At 24.6% G+C, this 21,175-nt stretch overlaps 5 protein-coding genes across 5 annotated transcripts; 1 reads left to right on the forward strand and 4 right to left on the reverse strand.

Moving 5' to 3' along the window:
• Positions 1-259: 259 nt before the first annotated feature.
• On the reverse strand, positions 260-991 carry OCT59_027788 (uncharacterized protein; the record flags this gene model as incomplete). Its single annotated transcript, XM_025312830.2, has 2 exons — positions 260-527; positions 636-991. The coding sequence occupies 2 exons, from the start codon at positions 989-991 to the stop codon at positions 260-262; spliced, it is 624 nt and encodes a 207-aa protein (XP_025188711.2).
• Positions 992-1,444: 453 nt separating this feature from the next.
• OCT59_027789 (uncharacterized protein) lies at positions 1,445-3,289 on the reverse strand (the record flags this gene model as incomplete). Its single annotated transcript, XM_025329915.2, has 3 exons — positions 1,445-1,627; positions 1,691-2,725; positions 2,813-3,289. The coding sequence occupies 3 exons, from the start codon at positions 3,287-3,289 to the stop codon at positions 1,445-1,447; spliced, it is 1,695 nt and encodes a 564-aa protein (XP_025188712.2).
• Positions 3,290-15,438: 12,149 nt separating this feature from the next.
• OCT59_027790 (uncharacterized protein) lies at positions 15,439-16,452 on the reverse strand. Its single transcript, XM_066137225.1, has 2 exons — positions 16,315-16,452; positions 15,439-16,241 (listed from the first exon to the last, which is right to left on the reverse strand). Exons 1-2 carry the CDS (start codon positions 16,383-16,385, stop codon positions 15,758-15,760), a joined length of 555 nt encoding a protein of 184 aa, XP_065993634.1. The 5' UTR covers positions 16,386-16,452; the 3' UTR covers positions 15,439-15,757.
• Positions 16,453-17,559: 1,107 nt separating this feature from the next.
• On the forward strand, positions 17,560-17,790 carry OCT59_027791 (uncharacterized protein; the record flags this gene model as incomplete). The annotated part of the gene is made up of 1 exon (XM_066137226.1): positions 17,560-17,790. The coding sequence occupies one exon, from the start codon at positions 17,560-17,562 to the stop codon at positions 17,788-17,790; it is 231 nt and encodes a 76-aa protein (XP_065993635.1).
• A 1,491-nt stretch (positions 17,791-19,281) lies between these two features.
• Positions 19,282-20,135, reverse strand: OCT59_027792 (uncharacterized protein). The gene is made up of 2 exons (XM_025312832.2): positions 20,029-20,135; positions 19,282-19,941 (listed from the first exon to the last, which is right to left on the reverse strand). The coding sequence occupies exons 1-2, from the start codon at positions 20,097-20,099 to the stop codon at positions 19,563-19,565; spliced, it is 450 nt and encodes a 149-aa protein (XP_025188714.1). The 5' UTR covers positions 20,100-20,135; the 3' UTR covers positions 19,282-19,562.
• Positions 20,136-21,175: the final 1,040 nt, after the last annotated feature.

The raw sequence follows: 21,175 nt of genomic DNA on the forward strand, positions 1-21,175 counted from the left end.
TCAAATTTATTTCAATGTATTATAAACTTTAATAAACAACACAATTTCAATAATAAATATAATATTAGATATATAATAAGTTGATATCAACTTATTTATAAAATAAATATTATTTAAAAAATCAATATCAAGAAAATTAAATTAGTAATCTATATGTAATATAATTAATTCTAAATATAATCTAATCTAATTATATATTCTATATTTAAAATCTCTATTCAAAAAATTCCTTTTCCTTACCTTTCCTTTTACCAGCTCTTTAATTTACATTAAAAGCATAAGGAAAGAAATATACATATTGGTCTTGCCATTTATATTTATATATTTCATCCATAAATTCATTAACCTCTTCTTTTTTCTCTTTAACCCAATTGTCTCTTTCATGTTTATTTTCAAAACTATAATATTTGGCTTTAATTGAATGTAAATCATCCGACCAATAAAGTTTTTCATCTCTTTTATGATATGGTAAACATTCTAATAATTCTTTTGGTAAATTTGGCATAGTCATTTTAATGTATGAAATACTATAAAGTGTATAAATTTTTTTTTTTATAAAAATATATACATTTTTTTAAATTAGTATAAATACATTTAAGCTATAATGAATTATTCAAAAAAAAAATTTTTCTTACCTGACAGTTTTTCTTTCGATACATTCTTTACAACAAAATCTACTAAATTCCCAATATCTACAACCAAACAAATCTTTTTTTTCAATTTTAATTTTACAAATACTACATTTATCAGCTAACAAAGTAAACCAAATATATTCTTGTTCACTCATAAATTTTGATGGTGGTAATGAAGGATAAGGTAAAATTGGATCAAATGAAAGAACTCTTGAACATGTCCAAACTTTTTGTATAGAAACAGCTTTTGTCCATAAAATTTTACGATACAATTTACAAACGAGAGTTAATGTGTAGAGATCTTTAACATATAAATGAATACAAATTTCCAAAAAAATTTCAGGTGGAATTTTTTCCATCGTGTGGACGGTATGAAAAGGATTAAAATTGTTCCAAGTCGGTTTTTATACAGTATATATTCACAAATAGACTATTCCATTTTTGTAAAACCCGAATTAAATTTTGATCAGTGACCTTTCGGGTCCTTGCTTTGTCCAACATTTCTTACATCACGTTTATGTAAATCAGAAATTTTGCTTATATAATATTTAATTGATGATCAGCAACGTGGCATTCGAGCTTGTTTAATTTCTTATTTTTTTATTGAAATTTCTCGAATATTGATTGGTTGAAATACATAGTTTCATTGGAACAATATATAAATTATTTTGAATTTTAATTCTATTATTACATATCAGATATTTATATAAACTAATTAGATTCTTTATTAAAAAATTATTTGACAATTTATTTTAAGATTGTAAGTTATTTGTTTAAACAATCTAATTGTTAAAATAAAAATCATATGCTATTTAAAATGGAATTGAGATTTCAGCATTAGGAAATTCCTCTAACACTTTAACATTTGATAAACCCCTAAGTACAGGAGCAGCAGGACAACCACCTATAGGTGCATAATGTACAATAAAATCACCACGAACATATCTATCAGGGAAAGTATTTAATGAATGATCATCATATTCCAAATTCAAAACCTATGATAAAGTAAATTAGAATAAAAACTTCAAATTCAAATGACAAGAATTCTTAGTACTTACATTTTTTCTCCAGTATGGATGTCTAATAGCATCACGCATGGCTTCCTGTTCTAAACTACCAGTGTAAGAGAAATCATATCTAGGTTGTATTCCACGTCTAAGAAGATCTCTAGTCCAAGCGGAATTTTTAATTAAGAAAACACCAGCATTAATCATTTTATCATTAATAGGTCTGGCTACAATAATATTAATTTTTTCAAACTCTTCCTTTCCGCCAACTTTTTCTTCGCACATTTCCAAAAAGCGTTCAACAGTAAGAGATCTATTAACGAAAATAGCGTCCATATCAAGCCATATTAACCATTCATAATAGGGCAAAAGTTTTTCTATGGCATCAATTTTACCCCAAACTGGTTTTCTATCATGATAAAGTTGTTGTGCAAATTCAGCTGAACGAGACACGAATGCGTAACCATGCATTTCGGCATATTCCCGTTTATTCTTTGCAGAAAGAAATCCAGCTTCTAACATACAATTATCTTTATATAAGAAACTACTTGTTACTACAGCTACATTTGGTCTAAATTTGGATGCTGTCTCCTTTGAGTACATTTTAAGATCAGAGCGAGCATTACAAGGAAGTGTTGTTGGAATATTAAGTTCATTTTTAATTTGTTTAATTTCCACATCTTGATAAATATGACCAATTGCAACAACACAATCAGCACACTCAATACTAGTTATTGTATTTGGCCATTCTATTATACTTATTGGATCATTAATAAAAATCAAATCGCTCGGAATTTTTTTGTTTGGATATTTCTTATGATAAAGGTATAGACTTGATAAAATACTTGTGTGGTTTAATTTAAATTTCAAATTATCGAGAATTGGTTGTATTGCTGATGCCCCTATTATTACTGCCATGTTTTCCGTTCTGTTAGAATTGAATGACCCCCAAACCAATTTTTGTGTATCCGTTACTAGTGTCGAAGTTGAAATTTTATTTTTGATTTTTTCGAGATTTATCATAGTAAATGTGTCTATTATTACTAAATGATCAAATGTTGTACATTCTTCTTGTAACGATTTAGCCTGAATATATTTAAAGGATTAGATTTAGTAAGTGACATCACGTGAATTTTATCATGTGACACTAATGAAACATATATCGAAACTTACGTTTTCCAGTAAATAATGGTGTAGGTCATCACTATGTTGAATATCAATTTCAATAATATCATTAAACTCCATTTTTTCGGCCGTATACGAATGTAGAATACTCATATCAATTTTCTTTGATTTATTTGCCAAGAATCTATAAAAAATTTCAGTTGTGTCTTGTTTCATGCAAGGAATTAAATTATCTGTGATACCAAATAATTCTTCCCTCATTAGCATACGTTTGTCAACTTGTTCCATTTGTGAAAAAATAAACAATGCTATTTTATAATGCGGACATGTCATATTCTGTACTGAATTATCAACAAATGGAATTTCTGAAGAATATCCATTATCGTTAACATCGTTATGGTAATAATTATTATAATAAGATATTATGAATAAAAATAATATAAATGCCGTAATTAATAAATGATATAATTTTATTTTACGAAATGTGTAATATGTCGAATAATTTGATCGTTCCTCAGTTCTCATCTTTCGAATAGATTTTAATTTTAATAAAGTTTAACAAGGGAGAAAAAAGAATCACATTTAACCAATTTGAATCATCTAACAAGTATTTATATTAAATGTACTGTACGGTTGGAAAATACATTCACGATCCACAAATATTAATGAATTTTTTTGCTATTGAAATTGACTAATAATATCTGGTCATACCATAATTCTGCTATTACTACATATGTGAATATAATTTATCATACATATGATTGTTTTTTAGTAGACAAAAGAACTAATTCGTACTACGAGGTAGGATGAGTATATGTGCATTTGTTTATTATTTTCTTTACCTTTCTTTAAAAAAATAAATACTGACTACAAGTATTAATAGAAGAGATTTTCTTGTTTATGCTTCAATTAATTAATTTTTGCATTTCATTAGAATTTAAAATTTCCATTTGAAGGCTGTAGTACATTAAAAGAATGACGATTGGAAAATTATTATAGTGATGAACGATCATTACATTATTATTGGTCACTTTTTTTAAAAAAACTATAATTGGCTACAGCTACTTACAATTTAAAATGTGTCATTTGCGTCAACCTTGAAACACAAATGTGGTAAAGCGTATTAGTACATTATCTCATCGAATAGATGACATACCCTTCCCGCGGCCAGAACAAAGATTTAGAAAGACTGTTGCACTTATATATATAAGTTTATATAAAATTAAGGCAATACTATAAGTAAAAGGGTGCATTTAGGAGGGTGTACACTAATTAAAGGTACAAAACTCATTTATTATTCTAACTGTGCTTTTAACAAATTTTTATTTATTACAAATCTATAATTTTGGTTTTATCAAAAATTCAAAATCAATAACCTAATCTCCTCCAATTCAATTGAATTCCCCATTGTAAATCCTTTACCATATTTGCAATACTGCTTAAACTTGAATTCGGCATATGAAACCGATTATGCAGGATGAAATTTCTTGTCACAATGAGACACATGATTTTGTCTGCAACGTAACTTTAGATTTCCGCAATTGATAGTAAGCAAATTTTGAGTTTAGTGGAACTTCATTTGACATTTTAAATTTTCTAGAATGGATGATCTTGAAAAGGTATTTGCAAATAATTAACAACTCATTCTCCCTCATTTCGAAGCAAATTTATATATACTGAATACAGTTACAATACAGATCTTGAAATAATATTTTTGAGATTCAAATCTATTTTTCTCGATTGATAAAATATAATAAGATTAGATATATTAACTGAATTATAAAAATAAAAAAAGACTAAAAGAAAATTAAATTTACTAGTTATTAAAATTAAAAAAAAACTATATGCAGTAAAAAATTGAAAAAAAGTAGATAAACTAAAAAAAAAAATTATTTATATTATTTTTGTAATCTATAGAACATGCAAGAATTTATTAGATTAAAAATAGTAAAAAATAAATTTCCTAAATCAATTCTCACTCCATTTGTTTCCAAAAGTTAAAATATTTACATAATTTATATAGTAAAAAATAGTATTAAATTTTAAAATAAATTATTTTAACATCCAATAATCTGATTTTGATAATTTTTATACTATTCATCTTATTAAAAGGAATCGAATAATGAATTCAGAGAATTTCTTAATTTGCACTGAGTATTCATACATGTATTACGTGACTTTATTAAAGAGTTATGTAAAAAAAAATTTTTAATAAATATAATTTTAAAAGGAACATGCAATATGTGTATTTTTGTCTGTTTTACAAATTTACTTAAAGCATCGAAGTTGATTTTGTTAATTCTACCAAACATTAAATGATCAGCGTAGAAACTTTACTTTTTTGAAAACCCGGTGTTTGAACACCCGAAAAAAATAAAATTTATAATAATAAAAAATTTGTATATTTTAAATTGTATAATCTTATTTTTATTAATCAATTTATTATATAATATTAAACAAATTGTTTTATAAGTATTTTAAAAAAGTAAAATTTATATATTAATTATATTAATCAGAATTACAGCTAAATAATTTTTTTTTAAAAAAAAAATAATTATTGTTTTATAAATTAATATATATAAATATATTTTAAAATAATAGATTTCATTAGCTTTTATATTTTTTTTATTTTTACAAATCACTTTTAAATATAATAAGTAAATAATTTATTACTATACTACTTTACTAAAAATTGCCAATTTTTTGAAATATTTTTATAGGCCTAGATACAATAGTTTTCAAAACATTATTTTGTAAAATTTTTAAAATATATCAAAATATATTTAAGGTATTTTTGAAATTAAAATATTAAAAAATATTAAAGTTAGTAATTATATTATAATATAAAATAATAATAAAAGTATTGAAAAATTATTGTGATATTATTTTGAAATATTTTTATAGACCTAGATATAATACAATCACAAAATAATAACTAAGTATAATAAAAACATTTTAATATATTAAATGTATTTTAGTAATATTTTAAAATTACTGATTACAAAATTATTTCAAAAAATTGGCAATTTTTAGTAAAGTAATTCATTTATATTAGATAAAATTATTTTTATTATATCAGAATTTCAGAAATTTTTGAAATAAATTATAAATTATATTTTTAGCAAATTGGTTTATTTTTTAAAAAATTAAAAATTAAAATTATATAATTTTTTTAGTATTTACTAATTATAATTGACTTTAAATTAAAATTTTAATATACTTTACAGAAACTCAAAATTTACAAATAATGTTATTTTAATATATTTTTAATATAATTTTAATAGAACCCTGGACATCTTTTATAGAATTCACAACAGGACCCCGCTTACTTATAATAAAGGTCACCGTAGAAAATTGGCCCTTTACTAATAGTTTTTACCTTACTTTTTTCTTAAATTCTATTGGTTAATTAGCTAAAAAGGAAAAAAATCATAACAATAGTATAACATAAAATTTCCTTTTATAGTAGAATCTGCAAAGAATTTTATATATGATTTTTACTTTAGGCCTGGGGGTGACCTATCTTATAAGTAAGCGGGGTCCTTTCACAACTGACTTTTTGTCAAAAAAGACCCAATTTGCTCTTTTTTTATTTTCTGTTTTTTGCAATTATCTCAGTATCCAGTGATCCAATTCATGCGATTTTTTTTTTTGTAGAGCTCAATAAGAGCCTAAAACAAAAAAAGTTCGTACAAATTGGACTACTGGATATCAAAATAATTGCAAAAAACTGATTTTTTTTGTGAAATTTAGGTCAATTTATGAAGAAGTTATCACTAAGTTGTATATGTAATGTCTGGAGTTCTATTTTAATGTTATTGATATAATATTACAATGATATTAAAATGACATTAAAATAATATTTAAATATTAAATAATATCAAAATGACTAAAATGATATCATTAAATTTAATTTAAATATGTTATTTCAATATTATTTCAATATTATTTTGATATGCCATTTCAATATATTTTAATATTGCAATAATATAATTTTAATATTGTTTCAATTTTAATATTAATAAATAATATTGAAATAATATCAAAATAAAAATAACATTAAAATGATATTGTAACAACATAATTAAATTAAACTTAACTATATATGTTAATTTTATATTGATTGAAAACTTCAAGTTTCTATAAAGTAATATTATTGTATTTTATTAATATATTTCTTATATTTAATACAATTTTCTACTCTATTAATACATTCTTTTTTTTTATTAATTTATTATATACAGGTCGAAAAGTGAAAAATCAGGCATCAATCAGTTACCAATCGGTCACCAATCAGGTAGCTGATTGGTGACTGATTGGTGACTGATTGGCATTTTCGCCAAATACCATCATCAATCAGGCAGTTTGCTAACTTTTGATCCAGTGATCAGAAAAAAATGAAATATAGCTCATTGGAATCATCACCAATCAGCTACCTGATTGGTGACCGATTGGTGACTGATTGATGCCTGATTTTTCACTTTTCGACCTGTGATAGATATGACCTTGTCTTAATATAACTATGCTTACTTATATATATTAAACTTATAAAAATAAGAAAAACAAAATACATATAAAAACTAAGCATTATAAAAAAAGACTATTTCTTTAAAGAAAAAGTTAATCTGTTACCTAAATGATTATATCACTATTATAAATAATAATACAACCAAAAAATTTTTAAGTAACTGTCAAGATCTATTTAAAATTTTACCCAATAACCTTTCCAATAAAATGCTAAATTATTCCATTTATTCTATTAATACATTCTTTTTATTCATACATTCTAATTAATTATTTTCAACCAATTATTTCAAATTAAATAAATTGAATATTATTTTTAATTAAAATAATAAAATAAGTTAATTTAAAAATAATAATATATGTAAAATAAACAAATAGTAAATAAATACAACAATTTCAACAATGATTTTATTAATAATTACAAAGTTTTCAGAATTATTTGACTTTAAATATAAAACATTAATAATAAACAACCAATTTTTTTGTATTATAAATATATATATAATAATAAATATCTTCTTTTTTGTAACCTATATGATTTAATAACTTAAAACTTTTATTATTTATTAATTTACCTATTATTTATAAAAGTTTTGTAATTTTCTTATAATTAAAATTTCTTCTTTAAATACAATAGTATATATTATTTTTATTAGATAAAATTACTTTATCACAAATATTATTACAATTGTTTACAAAAAAATAAAAAGAAAAGTTAAAATAATTATTATTTTCATTTATCTTAAATTTTTTATTTTAAATCTACTTTTTTACCTTAATTTTAAACTAATTTTATTATAAAGTAATATAAACTAATTCTCTTTATTCTAATTTTAAGTTATTTTAAACTAATATTTATTACTTTAAAAAAAATACATTTTTAAACTAATTCTTCTTATCCTAACTTTAAACTACTCCAAACTAATACAGTCACCCCTCTCTACAGCGAACCTCGATATAGCGAATAACATGATATAACGGATCATACAGTGTGGTACCGATTTTAAATATGAAAAAAACCTTGATATAACGAAGTTTACTATTTATTTACCATATAACGTAGTACGAAGTAAAGTGTGTGAATTTCTTATATAAAAATGCCTCTCGATATAACGGATTTTTTTTATAACGAATTTTTTTCAGTTATAACGAAGAATTTCTTTATAATTAAATGTAATTATTAATAAATATTGATGCATTATGACATTAAATATCACCCCTGTGTTTTATATTTAAATTATGGATCAGGATTGTATCGGGATCGTATCAGGATTAATAATTCTGGCTATTTTATTTAATATTTAGGCAGAATTACATTAATTTACATTAATTCGGTTGTATTAGGATTCGATGTGAATTGTTATTAATTTATATTTATCAGAGGGGGTAAGGACACTCCTAGTTAAATTAATATATCATTAATAATTTATTTATTATATAGTCAGTTATTGTTAAACAGCATTCCTACAAAAAAAAGGAATTATAATAAACATTTTTATATAGAACACTTCAGGAAGCATTCCCTATAATAAAAAAATAAAAAAGAACATTAGTAAATGTTCTTAAACGAAATAAAAAAGAAAAAATTGAGTTGTCCCACTTACTTGCTTTGTTCTCGAGCGTTCATTTCGAAGTCCCCACAATAAAAAAAAATAAAAAAGAATATTAGTAAATGTTCTTAAACGAAATTAAAAGAAAAAATTGAGTTATTTTGCCATTCTTGTCTCGAGCGTCCATTTCGAAGTCCCCACAATAAAAAAATAAAAAAGAACATTAGTAAATGTTCTTAAACGAAATAAAAGAAAAAATTGAGTTGTCCCACTTACTTCTTGGTCCCAAGCGTCCATTTCGAAGTCTACAATAAAAAAAATAAAAGAAAAAAGCATTAGTAAATGTTCTTAAACGAAATTAATAAAAAAAATCGAGTTCCCCACTTACTTCTTGTTTCAAGCGTCATTTCGAAAGTCACAATAAAAAAAAATAAAAAAGAACATTAGTAAATGTTCTTAAACGAAATTAATAAAAAAAATCGGGAGTTCCCCCACTTACTTCTTATGCTTAAGCGTCCATTTCGAAGTCCAGGAAGTTCCCTATAATAAAAAAATAAAAAAAGAACATTAGTAAATGTTCTTAAATAAAAAAAATTGAGTTCCCCACTTACTTCTCGTCTCAGGCATCCATTTCGAAGTCCAGGAAGTTTCCTACAATAAAAAAAATAAAAAAAGAACATTAGTAAATGTTTTTAAATGAAATTAATATAAAAAACCCCCCAGTTCCCACTTACTTCTCATTCTAGGCATCTATTTTGAAGTTTAGAAAGCACCCCTATAAAAAAAAGATTAAAAAAAATGTTAAATTATCGGTAATCAGATCAACAAGTCACATGATCTGTATAACCGATATTCCTATACCGAAGAATTCATTATACAATACCGAATAATTCGTTATAGTGTTAACGAAGTTGCTTATAACGAAGCCCTGATCAGCTGGAACCTAGGGTTCGTTATATCGAGAGGGGACTGTATTATTAAACTAATTATTTTTATTTTAATCTTAAAATACTTTAAAACTAAATACTACTTTAAAGCTAATATTACTTTAAGTTAACATTAGTATTTTACTAGTATTATTTTATTTAATTATATATTTTGAGTAAATTCTAAAAAATAGATATTTTTGATTTCTTTTTCAGTTTTTCTATAAGATAAATTTATACGAAAGAAAAAAATAAATAAAATTATTTATAGGGTTTTGTATTCAATATTAAAGAAAAAAAATAAAAAAATCTAAATAAAAAAAAGTAGGTAAATATGAAAAATACAAATTAATGATAATTAAAAAGTTTAAATTATACAACTATTATATTAAATTACATAATTTATATAATTTAAGATTACTTGCCAATTCTTTCCAAAATTTTATGTCCAAGATTTTACCATAGTTTTATTATAATTTTGCAAAATTTTAGCAGTTTCAGTATTTATAGTAAATTTCATTAGATTTTACTTTTTTTTAGAGTTTCGCCAACTTTTTAATATAGTTTCAGTAGGACTCCGCTTAAGATTGCAATTTTTTTTAATTTTAAGTACTATCTAATTTTAAATACCATTATAACTTTAGTAAAAAAATATATATAATGAAATTATAATAAAAATACTTTTAAATTTAAATATTAATTGATGTTTAAAATTAAAAGAATATAGTAATGAAAAAATGTATTTGTAACAGCCTGTTACATATCTTATTTGTAACATCCTTTTTTTATTTTTTTTTAATAATAAATTTAATATATGTTTCACAAATAAAATTTTTATATGCAAAATTTAATTTGGAAAACTTTTACTTAATGTACTTAAAACAGTTTCATAGACAAAATTTTAAGTTATAAGCAGTTTCTTGAAATTTTTTAAAAAATTCTTTTGTTTTAGTTACACAACTGATCTTTTGTTTTTGTTTACATTACGCCTGATCTTAAATTTTAATTGGATAAAATTGGGAGTTGTTACAAATAAGACGCGTAACAGGCTGTTACAATTAGATTTATCCTATAGTAATAATAAAAGTAAAATGATTTTTATTTCTAATAAATTTTATCTTTAATAAATATTAATACTTTATAATTTAATTTTTTATTTAGATTTGCAAAAAAAATTAAAATTAAAAGTTAAAATCAAAATATTTTAGTTTTAAAAGTCTAAATTAAAATTAAAATCAAAATTAGTTAAAATTATATAATATTATATAATTTAAATAATTATAAAATATTTTTTTAGAAGTATTTGTTAGTGAATTTTACAATATCATCTGGCAACCACATTGTAAGGCAGTAGCAGAATGGGAACATACTAAAGACATAAAAAAACAAGATTTAAGGAAAAGGCCATTAGCATATCAACGCATTGCATACAAACGGATTCTAACTATACAAACAGAAGAGGGCACGTTTGACTTGGAAAAAAGGAAAATGTTGAAACATAATGAACAATGGTCAATAGCATTAGAAAAAACAAAACAATACATTAATCAATTTATTAGAGAAGGAAACAGGGTACTTTGGAAGGTATATAATAATACAAAATATACAAATATAATATAACCTTTCTTTTTTTTTTTATCTAGAGGGTTTTACTTAAGTCTTATGAAATAGTGATCCTATATAATTTAATAGCTACTATTGAAGAATATAGGTGAATTTCATAAGGTAATGGTAAGGCACAAAAGCAATTTTTTGGATAGGGAACTGGTTTTGAATTTTAATAAATTAGTTATATAACAGATGTTTTTTTATATTCTTACATATAATTAATAAACTTACAAATTGCACTACCTTGGCTAAAAAAAAAAAAAATAATTATAAAATAATAAAATTTTAAATTACAATAATTTATCAATATTAAATTTATTTGAATTAATATTAAAACTATAAATATATTATTTAAAATTTTAAATTCTTTTAATAAATAAATTAAATGATATAAAAATTATTAAAATCTAATCACTAAATACTAAAATTATAAATAAAATGTCTAAATATTTTAGTAAAAATAAAATAATTAATATAAATACTATTAGTATACTTTTATTCATTTTAATTAAAATTTTTAAATAAGTTATAAATTATTAAATTCTGATTATTAAATGTTAAAATATCCTTAAAATATCTTTATTATTAAATTTTAACCATTTTGATTTTTGAAAAGTATTTTAATAAATTTAATAAATATAAAACAAATTTATATCTATTAATTCATTTATCAAAGAAATCCTGTACCTTTTGTTATTCAAATAAATTCCATATGTATTTTATTAATAAATCATTTATCTATTTATAGTAAGTATATAAAAAACTCTTAATCTATGACTTTATAAGTAATTTAAACTATATTATTTTGTAAAAAAAAATAATTAGTATAATAATTATATTAAATTTAATATATAATGGAATATTATATAATTTTAAATTCAATAATTTTATATATAAATTATTTTATTTTATAAAAAAAAATATAAGTATTTTTATATAACAATATATATATATATATTTAAAAAATATTATTTTATAATTATAAAATATATTTTTATATAAAAAATAGGGATTAAAATTTGAACGCACCTGTGTTTTAAATGCATCCCTCTATTTTGGAAATTTTTATATAATAAAAATGCTGATCATTTTATCATGTGATACCGGCGAATTTCTGATTTTTTTGAATAAACACAATTTATACCTTATACACTTATAAATAAACTCATATTATATGTGTATTTTGCCTCCTCTACAACTTTACTTACTATGACAAAGGGGGTTTAAAACTTCATTTTTGACTTATACCATGGGAGTGCATTCAAATGCAGGTGCGTTTAAATTTTAAACCCTAAAAAATAAATAATATGAAATTTAATATTTTTTAAAAAAATAATTTTTTTTTAATTTAACAAAAAAGTTTTGATATTTATATAAATAATTAATAAAAAATAAAAGAAAATTTCTAAGTTTACACGGGATGTTTGTACACAGGTCATATAAATATAATTTTTAATAAACTAATTTTTTGTTTTTTAATTTGAAATTGAATGCTACCAACATTATACTCTTTTACTTTTTATTCTTATTATATTACAAATAAATATATATATTTTCACCTGCTCTGCAAGTTTACTTAAGACATTAAAGAAGGTTTTGAATGCCATTTTTAATCTACTAATATGACCTGTGTTTAAACACCCCGTGTATAAATAGAAATTGCCAAAATAAAAATATATAATTTTAAAATAAGCAATTTTTTAAAAATTATATTAAGTATAATTTAGTATACTTATAACACTTATAAGGTATATTTGCTGTTTGGATAGAGTGCAAATTATTTATTATAGGTTTGATTCTTATAATTTTTCCTTTAAATAAAAAGCATTGCTTTCTTTAAGTATAATAATAAAAATTCTAATATTTTTAAAAGAATTTTTCTAACTATCACCGGGATGATGATCACTGATGACTGAAATTATGACGATCGACTAGCATTAAAAAAATAGAGTGCTGGTAAAATTTGATAATTCTTTTTTAAATTTTATGTTATTTTTATATTTTCAATACTAAAATTTTTTTTTAATTTTCTTTAAATAAGCAAATATTTTTTGAATTTATTACAAATTTTTTTTATATAAATTTGTATTAAAAAATTTCTAATATTAAAAATTCAATATTTAAATTTAAACTGGTATTATAAGTTAAATTATAATAATTAAAAACCAATAAGAGATTATTTTATATATTTTAAATATATATGTTTTATTCTTAAAAAAATAATAAATACTGTAAATTATTAACAAATATTTGATTAGGGTAATATTTTTTTTTAAAAAAAATAGGATAGGATTTCTAACTTTAAATTTAGTATTAATGATTTCCAGAATATTGCATAATTATTTTTATTCTATAAATAAATGCACACCATCTTCAGTTAATTTTAAGTAACTAAAAAGATGACCTTTCATTAAGAAAGTAATCTGGATAAATCATATAATTAGAATTAATTATTAGGCAAAATTATTTATTAAATGGGAACGATAAGTATCAATGAGCTCATAATGATGAATTTCAAAATAACTAGGAAGTGGAGGATTTAATGTAACTATATCGGTTTAGACGCACCTATGAATTTTACATCAATTTAATTAGTTAAAAATTAAAAAAAAAAAGTTACGTGCTGTTACGTAACAATACATACATTTAGTCATAAATTGAATTGTTTGCGTACTTTTATATCCGGAAATTTTAATGAATTCTTACAATTTTAACCCTCTTTGTAATTTATAACTTCGATGTGATGACTAAAAAATAATCCAAATCTGGTTATTAACTTTGGCTATCTTTAAAATAACTTGTTTGAGGCTTTTTATTTTCCCATTTGGTTATATATGACTACTTTTTTTCTTTACAAATAAAATTAGAAATTTAATGTATATCGGACTCGAAATGATCAATCGGAAAACAATATGAATTTTCCTAGGGAAAAAAAAAGAATTCTTTTTTTTTAACCAAAATTAGTGAGATCCCGGATTTCTCACAAAGCCCCATTCTTATTATATAATAAAAGAAAAAAGTCACAAATACAATACCAAACTAAGCCAAACTAAGTCACATTTGTAAAATCATTTAATTCATACTAAGCCGGATTTTCTCCCCATTTGTAATTTTAAAAAAATAATTAGTTTAGAATCTAAACTGAAAACATTTTGGGCTTTAAATTCGATGATTCATACAAAAGTATACAAATTATATCAATGATACCATAAAAAAAAAATATGTACATAATCTTTTAGATCATCATATTGATGAATGAATGGGATGATCAAGTCGAAAGATTTATGCAGAATTTGTAAGTGAACGAGCTACATAAAAAATTGTTCTGAATATTCAAAGAGAAAAAATCAAAAGTAAGCGTTAAAATCATAATAAATGTGATTAAAAAATTCTTAGAATTTAATAAAAAAAAAGTATTATTTATAAGAAAAAAAACCCCCCAATTCACCATTCGGTCACACAATTGAATCACATGATTTTAGACGGTTTGATTGTCGATCGCAACCCTAATTACGAATTATCCATGTTCAATTATGGTCCCAGTCCACAATCAATCTAAAAATGAGAAGGGAACTTAAATATAAATATTTTTTAAAAAAATTGCATTCTCCAAAATGAAAATTCCATTTGGAAAATGGCCCACTAACTAAAATCGAATGATCATTTATGTCATTATTGTTCTAAAAAAAGGTTCAATTAAAGTTCAGAAATTTTTTCTCATTGTGTTTACAAATAAATACAAAAAGTCATGCGAACAAGATTATTTATGTGACACAACTCTTTTGGCACATTTTTGTAAATTTGTGCAATATTTACATATAACACTACATATTTTACCATTTAATGATTATATTATTTATCGTCATAAAAACATGAGATTGATAGAAAAAAAAAGGCAGTGGAGGCTTAGTATGATATATAAGGTGGCTTTGTTCCCGATATATTAAGCCATTTATGTTGTTAAATAATCGATTCATTAAATATATACTGATAAATCCATAAAGGGAAAAGATCAATCAAGATCAATCAAAGATCAATTAACAGTAAATTTAAAAAAATATACACTTATTCTAAAATTTCCTTTCATGTAGGCAAAAAGTAATAATAAATTTTATTTATTTATTTTTTTTTTTTTTACGTATCAATTTCATTTTAAAAATAAACTTAATCGAAAAAATCTTTCGCGTCTCTTCTACTAAATTCTCATAAAACGCGTAAAAAGTACAGGTAATATAGTTACATTTATAATAAGCTCCCGACTTTTATTTCAATTAGAACTTCCCAACCTTAATTTTTATAACATCGAATATAATAATAATAATAATATATATATTTTTTTTGTATATAAGCAAGTAGTGGGAAAATTATTAAAGGGTTATATTAATTTAAGCAAATATAGCACCAAGAATTACAGCTGCGAATGAAACTCCGACTTCGGCTTTAAGACTGTTTCCGGCTCCTGTTGCTGATTTGGCAGGTGTGCTTCCTGATGCTCCTGCTGGAGCAACTGATGTACCTGTTCCTCCACCTGGAGTAGGTGCGGCTGTTTTCGCTGGTGATGGTGCTGCTCCTTCTGGTGGTGGTCCTGCTGGTGCTCCTCCTGCTGGTGGTGCTCCTCCTGCTGGCGGAGCTACTTTACCCTTAGCATCACCTCCTGCATCTTTGGGTGCATCTTTGGGTGCATCTTTGGGTGCTCCTTTGGCTCCATCTTTAGGTGCTCCATCTTTGGGTGCTCCATCTTTGGGTGCTCCATCTTTGGGTGCTCCATCTTTAGGTGCTCCATCTTTGGGTGCTCCATCTTTAGGTGCTCCATCTGGTGGTGGTGCTCCTGGTGCTGGTGCTGGTGCTCCTGGTGCTCCTCCTGGTCCCCTATTATCACAATACAAGAAGTTTATTTTATCTATTCAGTCATTAAAATTTTTTTCTTTAGGAAAAAACTTACTGTGCAGCAACGCAGGCAATCAATACGGTGAGAACAATAAGAAGAAAGAAGATACGATTATTAAATTTCATTTTATAATTTGATGAAGGTTATCAGAAAAGAGATAATTGGAAAGAAAAGGAAAAAGGGCTCATATTTATTAGTTTTTTTTTTCGAATATTTGTTTATATCCATATTTCCTTTTTACGGAAACATCTCCGGGATACATTTTTGAAACGTTACACTTCATTTACTTGTTGGCGTTAAAATAACGCTTTTTGGCAAAAACTGGTGGCTATACTTGTGCGTTTTAAATTCATTTATTATACAATGGTATCATTACACAAAAAAATCGGGTCCAACAAAAAATATTCATATTTTATTTTTAGATTTTATTTAAATTTTTGTAGATCATTTTTAAGTTATTAATTAGTTTATATATATATATATTTGTTATAAATAAAAGGTTATCAAAATTAACGCCACTGAAATAATAAATTGTATTCTATATTTTTATGAAATGATTTTTTTATAATTTACCGTATATAACTTTAAAGACAAAAAGTGTACATGAATGCAACCGCATGGAGACATTCCCTCATCACTATGAGAGGTACTCACTAGGCAGTGTAGCAAAAATTATGATTGGAGTTGCGAATTGTGTCATGTGTATTTTAATAAACTAATAGGAAGCCGGTGTGTAATTTTCAAAAATAAATAGGAGAGAATTTGTGTTTCCGTGCAATTAGATTGTTTGACATTTTAGTATATACTGTTATATTGTGGGATTGTGGGATGACTATAGTTAATAATTCAATTCAGATATTCACAAATGAATATCAGACGATCAGAATCGGTTTAACACATAACTGGCCAACTTCAGATTTTATTATGTACTCCATAATTCAACATTGCATGTTTTGTCACCGTTAACAACTGAGAATATTAATTTGATGGTTATGCTAACGAATAAATGCTAGATTATGTTCGTAAAGATGTGATCAAATAGTCATCTATTTACCATTCGGAATTTCGGATAAAAAAAAAATTGACCCAAAACATTTGTGGAATTTATATTAAGAGAAAAAAATCTCTCGTTTTTTTTTTGATTTTTTCGTAAAACGCGGTATTAAAGAATTATCATATATCGATTTTTCAATTAATTAAATCACGATTTTACTTTGGCAATTAACCTTGCTTTGGAACTAAATGACCCAATAAAAAATCATAGAAATTGATCACACGTCATCGTTCGCTGTTTGTGGTATGATTGATGATGTTTCTGCTGGTGGTGGTGGTGCTGGATCTGGTGGTGGAGCGCCTTCTGCTGGTGGGCCAACTGCCTTGCCTTTAGCTTTAGGTTCCTCTCCTTTAGGTGCTTCTTTACCTTTAGGTGCTTTACCTTTGGGTGCTCTGGGTGCTTTCCCATCACCTCCCGGCTCCCGGTGGTGGTGCTCCTCCTGCTGGTGGTACTGGGTTCTCCTGGTCCCCTATTAGAGACGTATACTGTATTTATTTATTTATTTATTTATTTATCCATCAATCAACACAATGAGAACAATAAGAATAAAGATTATAATTTTATTGAATTTCATTTCTTATAATTTATGTCGGTTATAAAATGAAAAAAAGATCTCGTATTTATTAAAATTTTTTTATGTTTCTTTTTTTTTACGGAAACATCACTGGGACACATTTCGAAATAAAATAAACGGCTTGCAATGATATCGTTACATAAAAAATCAGGAAGGGGCTTGTTTTTTTATTTAATTTATTAGATATTTTTAGTCATAACAGATATTCATCCAAATAAAAATTTAAATTTAATTATATTTTGTTATAAATAATATGTTTGAAACGCCCACTTGAAATTTTGTAAATAACAAATTGCATATTAAGAGACTTAAATATTCAAATCATAATTTTATTTATTATTAAAAAAAGGGGGGTTTTGAAATAAAAGTAATCTCTAACCATAAAACAGCCAACCAGTTTTCTAATTCCAGAAAATGCTCAAATATTTATCTTAAAGATAATATCTAAAAATAAAACAAAAACAAAACAAGGTAAAAATAAACGCGACGACATTGGAAATTATTTTGAAGTCAGATAGCCAATATGTTAAAAAAAATGACCGCTTAGAATCGATATTCGTTAAATCGATTCCAGATAAAAAAACATACAAATGATCTTGTTAAAAAAAATTGTGAAAAATATGAAAAATAAAATTATGAAAATATCTGTTTCCAGTTAATCTAACTCCGCCGGTGGCCGATTGTCATTACTCTGGCCTGGTGGGACATCAAAGAAGAAAAAATAAAAAAAAACAAAGTAAATTTAGTCGCTTGGAGGAGACAATTCTTTACTAAGCAATGTAGCAGAAAATAGAATTTATAATAATACGCGGGAATCATACGTATTTTAGTAAACAAAAAATAAAGAGATTGACATTTTAATTATATGAGATACATATAAAGTGCATCACAAATAGGGATGTAAAATTTACCGTAATTTATAAATTTTATTGTTACGTTACGGTAATTTTCTATGTTACGTTACATTATGTTATTGTAACATAAAATTTTTTTTTAATCAAAATCTGAAGAAACAATAAATTCCAATAAAAAAATGATATAAATATAAATACTGTAATTCTAAATGAACAAAAATGCGACAAGATTGCAGGAATATGTTAAAACTTGTATGATAAGATCATAAAAAAAGTTGAATCCGAAACTGTAAAACATGATAATGAGCCACTTTTTATTTGTTAATGTTTGTTATAAATTATAAACTTGGCCAAGATTAAGGTAATACTGGCTGAATTATCTTAATTCTGGTAAACATATCAATACATATCAATGTAATGGTGTTACATAGATTTCAGGCCGAAATTGATTTTATTATATGAATTAATTTTATCGTAATACGATTGATAAACTAAAGCGCGGGTATTAGGGAATTATTATATAAGAAAACAAGAGAAAATGAAAATACGAAAAAAAAAATCCTTTTATTATTATTATTATTCACGCGATAAAGTTGAATTAAAATTAACAAATTATTATACTATTTTCCAACCCATAATTATTAACCAAAAAAAAAGATCTATTGTTTGGTAACTAAGTAAAATCTAATGTTCGAAATTTTTTTATTTCGATCACGACGCTATTATTATCTATTTTTAAACACAGTACAGATCATAGTATTTATAATGTCTATAATTACTACAAAGAAAAATATTATAGATGATAGAATTATTAATTAGTTTAAGCGAGGATAGCACCAAGAACGGCAATAGCAACGAATGAAACTCCAATTTCAGATTTAAGAGAATTTCCGGATCCTGTTGCTGTTGTTCCTGGTGATGATTTTGGTGCGGCAGCAGTCCCGCTTGATGTTGATGGTGTTGCTGCCGGTGGTGATGCCGAACCTGATGGTGTTACTCCTGGTGGACCTCCTGCTGGTGGAGTGCCTGGGGCAGCTTTTCCTGCATCGCCTGCTGGAGCTTTACCGCCAGCTGGAGCGCCTCCTGGTGCTGGAGCTGGAGCTTTTCCGCCTGGTGCTGGTGCTGGTGCTTTTCCCGCGTCACCTCCTGGTGCTGCTGGAGCTTTTCCGTCGCCTCCTGGTGCTGGTGCCCCTGGTACCCTATTATCACAAATATGAGGATTTATTTATTCAATCATTATTAATTTTTTTATTTATTATTTTTTTTTTCATGGGAAAAAAACTTACTGTGCAGCAACGCAGGCAATCAATACAATGAGAACAGCAAGAAGAAAGAGGATGCGTTTATTGAATTTCATTTTTTATAATTTTAAGTGGGTTAATGAACAGAGATGGTTGAAAAAAAGAAGAAAAAGGTCTCGTATTTATTAGATTTTTAACGGAAACTTCTCCGGGACACATTTGCCGGTTGGCGGTAAAAAAAGTAACGCTTTTTAGTAAAAACTGTATTAATCATTACACAAAAAAAATTAAGGGATATTTATTTTTAGATGTTTATTATTCTGAAATGAATTTTTTAAGCTAGATCATAAATAAAAATTTACCCGACGAAAATATTTGATATAAATAAAAGACCATAAAAAAAAGAAACTTTATTATAAACGAACGCCTATTGTTAAGGTTCGTAAATAATAATAAATTGCATATTATTAGATATTATTAGAAACCCAAGGATCAATATTAGAAATCTTGTAAATTTTAATTTAATTTATTTTTGACTTTTTTTTTCAGATTAATAAGATTAATTATATATAGCAAATTTTAAGTTGTTCAAAAAAAAATGATTGAAAAAATAAAAACTGTGAAAATGTCCTTTTCTAGCTAGTTTAATTCTGTTATTGGATTATGATTCATCCGGTTATCCATCCGGTTAATTTTTTGAATGAATATTACAAATAGATAAATCTTAAGAATTATTCGCCGCAGATGATTTTTATGATGCCATAATTGCATTTAACTATTACATTATTATGTTAAAGTTTCGGAAATTTATGATTATTCGGATCCTCAAAATTTCCAACGAGTTATTCTCTATTGTCCATAGAGTGCACAAAATTAAGTTTGAATATTCATTCGGATTAATATTATCCGTTTTTTTACCTTCTATTTGGGAAATAAAATACTTTTTTTTTCTTTACAGTTATATACAGTGTTTATATCCGAGTTTGTCCTATCCTGTTATATTGGCAGATATCCAGTATTAATAAGATATCGCATATAGATTATATGACCTAAAGGATATCCAGATATTATTGTATCTAATCAAACGGATGTTCTATTAGGCCTTCATAAATTCCTAATGCCGAACATACCTGCCAAAATTAACCGTAATTCCGGCAGAAATGGTATAATGCTAATATTCATACCAGAAAAT

Source organism: Rhizophagus irregularis, chromosome 7 (genome assembly GCF_026210795.1).
Source record: "Rhizophagus irregularis chromosome 7, complete sequence".
Classification (NCBI taxonomy): Eukaryota; Fungi; Glomeromycota; class Glomeromycetes; order Glomerales; family Glomeraceae; genus Rhizophagus; species Rhizophagus irregularis.

Coding starts and splice junctions, on each gene's coding strand:
- OCT59_027790 (XM_066137225.1), bottom strand. CDS start 16,385: ATGAAATTTAATAATCGTATCTTCTTTCTTCTTATTGTTCTCACCGTA. Junction 16,242..16,314: donor ATTGCCTGCGTTGCTGCACA/GTAAGTTTTTTC, acceptor TTGTGATAATAG/GGGACCAGGAGGAGCACCAG.
- OCT59_027792 (XM_025312832.2), bottom strand. CDS start 20,099: ATGAAATTCAATAAACGCATCCTCTTTCTTCTTGCTGTTCTCATTGTA. Junction 19,942..20,028: donor ATTGCCTGCGTTGCTGCACA/GTAAGTTTTTTT, acceptor TTGTGATAATAG/GGTACCAGGGGCACCAGCAC.